This window comes from Olea europaea, chromosome 15 (genome assembly GCF_002742605.1).
Source record: "Olea europaea var. sylvestris chromosome 15, O_europaea_v1, whole genome shotgun sequence".
In the NCBI taxonomy this organism is placed as follows: domain Eukaryota; kingdom Viridiplantae; phylum Streptophyta; class Magnoliopsida; order Lamiales; family Oleaceae; genus Olea; species Olea europaea.
The window spans coordinates 26,432,187-26,434,812 of record NC_036251.1 but is presented as its reverse complement, the minus strand read 5'-3'; the positions used below and the strand labels follow the sequence as shown (position 1 = coordinate 26,434,812).

Here is a 2,626-nt window from a genome sequence, read left to right as displayed (position 1 = left end):
CCCCCCCCCCCCCCCAAAAAAAAGAGAAAGAAAAAAAAGAAAAAGAAAAAGAAGAAGAACGAATCCTTTTTTTGCTCGATAACCAAATTTTCTTGCATTTGATATTCTTTCATCTTTGTGCATTGGATTAAGGGCTTATTTGTTTTGTTATTGTCTTTAGGCTGGTATGCATATTTATGGAAGAGCATCAGCTAGAGGAAAACGAGTCCAGGTCAGTGCAATTGTTGTATTCTACAATCTACATAAGCAAGATTCAGTTTTTGTTATAAACAGATATGGTTTGTATCTAGCATTCTCTATGTGAAGCTTAAAAAAATTGACTGCCTAACAAACAAATTCTTTCAGTCCAACATGGGAGCCAAGAACCACGGAGTCGTATTGCATGATGCAAATGTGGATGCTACACTAAATGCTCTAGTTGCTGCTGGGTTTGGTGCTGCAGGACAAAGGTGCATGGCGTTGAGCACAGTGGTCTTCGTTGGAGATTCAAATCCATGGTATTCTCCTTTGTTTATGATATTTTCTTTGACAGTGCATAAAATTTACTTTCTTGAATCTCAGAAGGGGCAGTATATTACCCGTAAAAAAACTAGTTTCTGATTATCTGCCTCATGGTATGCATTGCTGTAATTGTTGAGGACCATAAATTACATATTTTTTTGCCGCCTCTATTCTGGAAGGGAAAACATTTCCATAAGATTAGTACCTTCATTATATCCTTCTCAATGATATTGAAATTTTCTGTAATTCATTTGAACCTTTGTAGGGAAGAAAAGTTAGTTGAGCGAGCCAAGGCCCTTAAAGTAAATATCGGAACAGATCCTGAAGCAGACCTTGGTCCAGTCATCAGTAAGCAGGTACAAACAGAGTCCAAAAGTAGCATTACTATAATTGCATCTGCTAGAACCTTTATCAACAGTTTTTTACCACTCAGTAGCTCATGATACATCCTCATTTTACGTGTATATTTGTTTTTGCGGGTCATTTATCATGTTTTCTTTTCTACATTCTTAGGCAAAGGAACGAATATGCAAATTGGTTCAAAGTGGCATTAACAGTGGTGCCAAAGTATTGCTGGATGGAAGAGCTATTAAGGTATTTCTGTTTATTAAGCCCTCATCTACTCGCTTTTTCCGGTATGTTGAGACACAGAAAGTGAGGAAACCTACTTTGCCATTGAAATTTGATGAATTGTTGCTAGGTAGCATTGACTTGTTTGAAGCCCTACAATATTTTTACATGCACACCATTCGTGACAGTGTCAAATCGTTTTTCTGAACTGGTGTGGAGGGTAATGTAGGTGGCGGTAATTAAATTTAATTTATCCTGGACAGTGATAATGCATCGTGTGGAAAACATGTTGACTTATTGCTTTATTTTGCCATAATTATGGCTGTCATATAGCTGTAATTGTCTTTCATATATCTATAGTTGACTAGGCTTGATTTTATATATTTGTAGCGTAATTCTAGGAGAATGTTTTTCTCTATATACCAGTCACTGTAATGTTTGAAACATAAATGAAATTCAGAAATTTCTACGAATTGGATTTTACTCTAGTGGTCATAAATAATATTTAATATTATAATATGTAGTTGTACATGTTGATCTGGGCACATTGCTTATGGGAAGATAACAGATGTCAGCAGAACAAAAGCTAGAAAAAGAATGGAAATTCGTTTTAAGTTGACATGCATGTCATGGGAATAGAAGAAAATTGCAGCTATGGAAAGTTATAGTGATTATTAATTTGTTAACATAATGTAAGCTCTTCTAGAAATAACTTCATCACTACTTGAGTTGAAAATGATCGATGAGCTAATAACTTCATAATTTTCTTCCACCTATTACTATTAGGTACCAGGATATGAACAAGGTAACTTTGTTGGCCCCACTATCTTGTCTGATGTAACTGCTGACATGGAATGTTATAAGGTATGGATCTTGTCCTCTCTCTCTTCCCCCATATTGAAAAGGTAGCTTGAATCTCAAGTCTTTTCCCTATTTAATCTCTCTCGTTATGGGATTTCAGGAAGAGATCTTTGGCCCTGTCCTCATTTGCATGAAGGTACGTCAATAGTTAATTACCCAACTCCAATTGCAATTAAGCTGAACACAGGCAAATGCTGAGAGTTTCAATTTTCTTTTTGCTCTTCTCAGGCTGACAGTTTAGAAGAAGCCATAAACATAGTCAACAGAAATAAGTAATTCCTATTTCCTAGATCTCTTTTATCATTAAGTTCTTTTTCTTTGTTTTTTGTTTGAATCTCACAGCGTGTATCTAAATTTTCAGATACGGGAATGGTGCGGCTCTTTTTACTACATCCGGTGTAGCTGCAAGGAAATTCCAGACTGAGATAGAGGCAGGCCAGGTGTCCTACTCTGTTGCTTCATATATTTCACTTAACTAAATGATATTGCAAAATTGAAAAGGATGGTTTATAAGAGCATCTCCAAGAGACTCTTTAAACATGAAATACTTTCTATTTTAAAGAATTAACCTTTAAAATCATGCTCCAAGGGACTCTTTAAATTAACATTTTAATTTAGAGAGTGGGTTTGACTCTCCAAATTGTCTTTATAATTAAATGCATTCAAAGTTTTTCGATTTTCAATGTAGGAAAAT

General features: G+C 35.3%; 1 protein-coding gene across 1 annotated transcript; it reads left to right on the top strand.

Annotated features, from left to right (window-relative positions):
- The first annotated feature begins 132 nt into the window (after positions 1-132).
- Positions 133-2,626, top strand: LOC111410681 (methylmalonate-semialdehyde dehydrogenase [acylating], mitochondrial-like). The gene is made up of 8 exons (XM_023041145.1): positions 133-211; positions 346-497; positions 767-857; positions 1,015-1,095; positions 1,858-1,935; positions 2,033-2,068; positions 2,161-2,204; positions 2,294-2,626. Exons 1-8 carry the CDS (start codon positions 167-169, stop codon positions 2,409-2,411), a joined length of 645 nt encoding a protein of 214 aa, XP_022896913.1. The 5' UTR covers positions 133-166; the 3' UTR covers positions 2,412-2,626.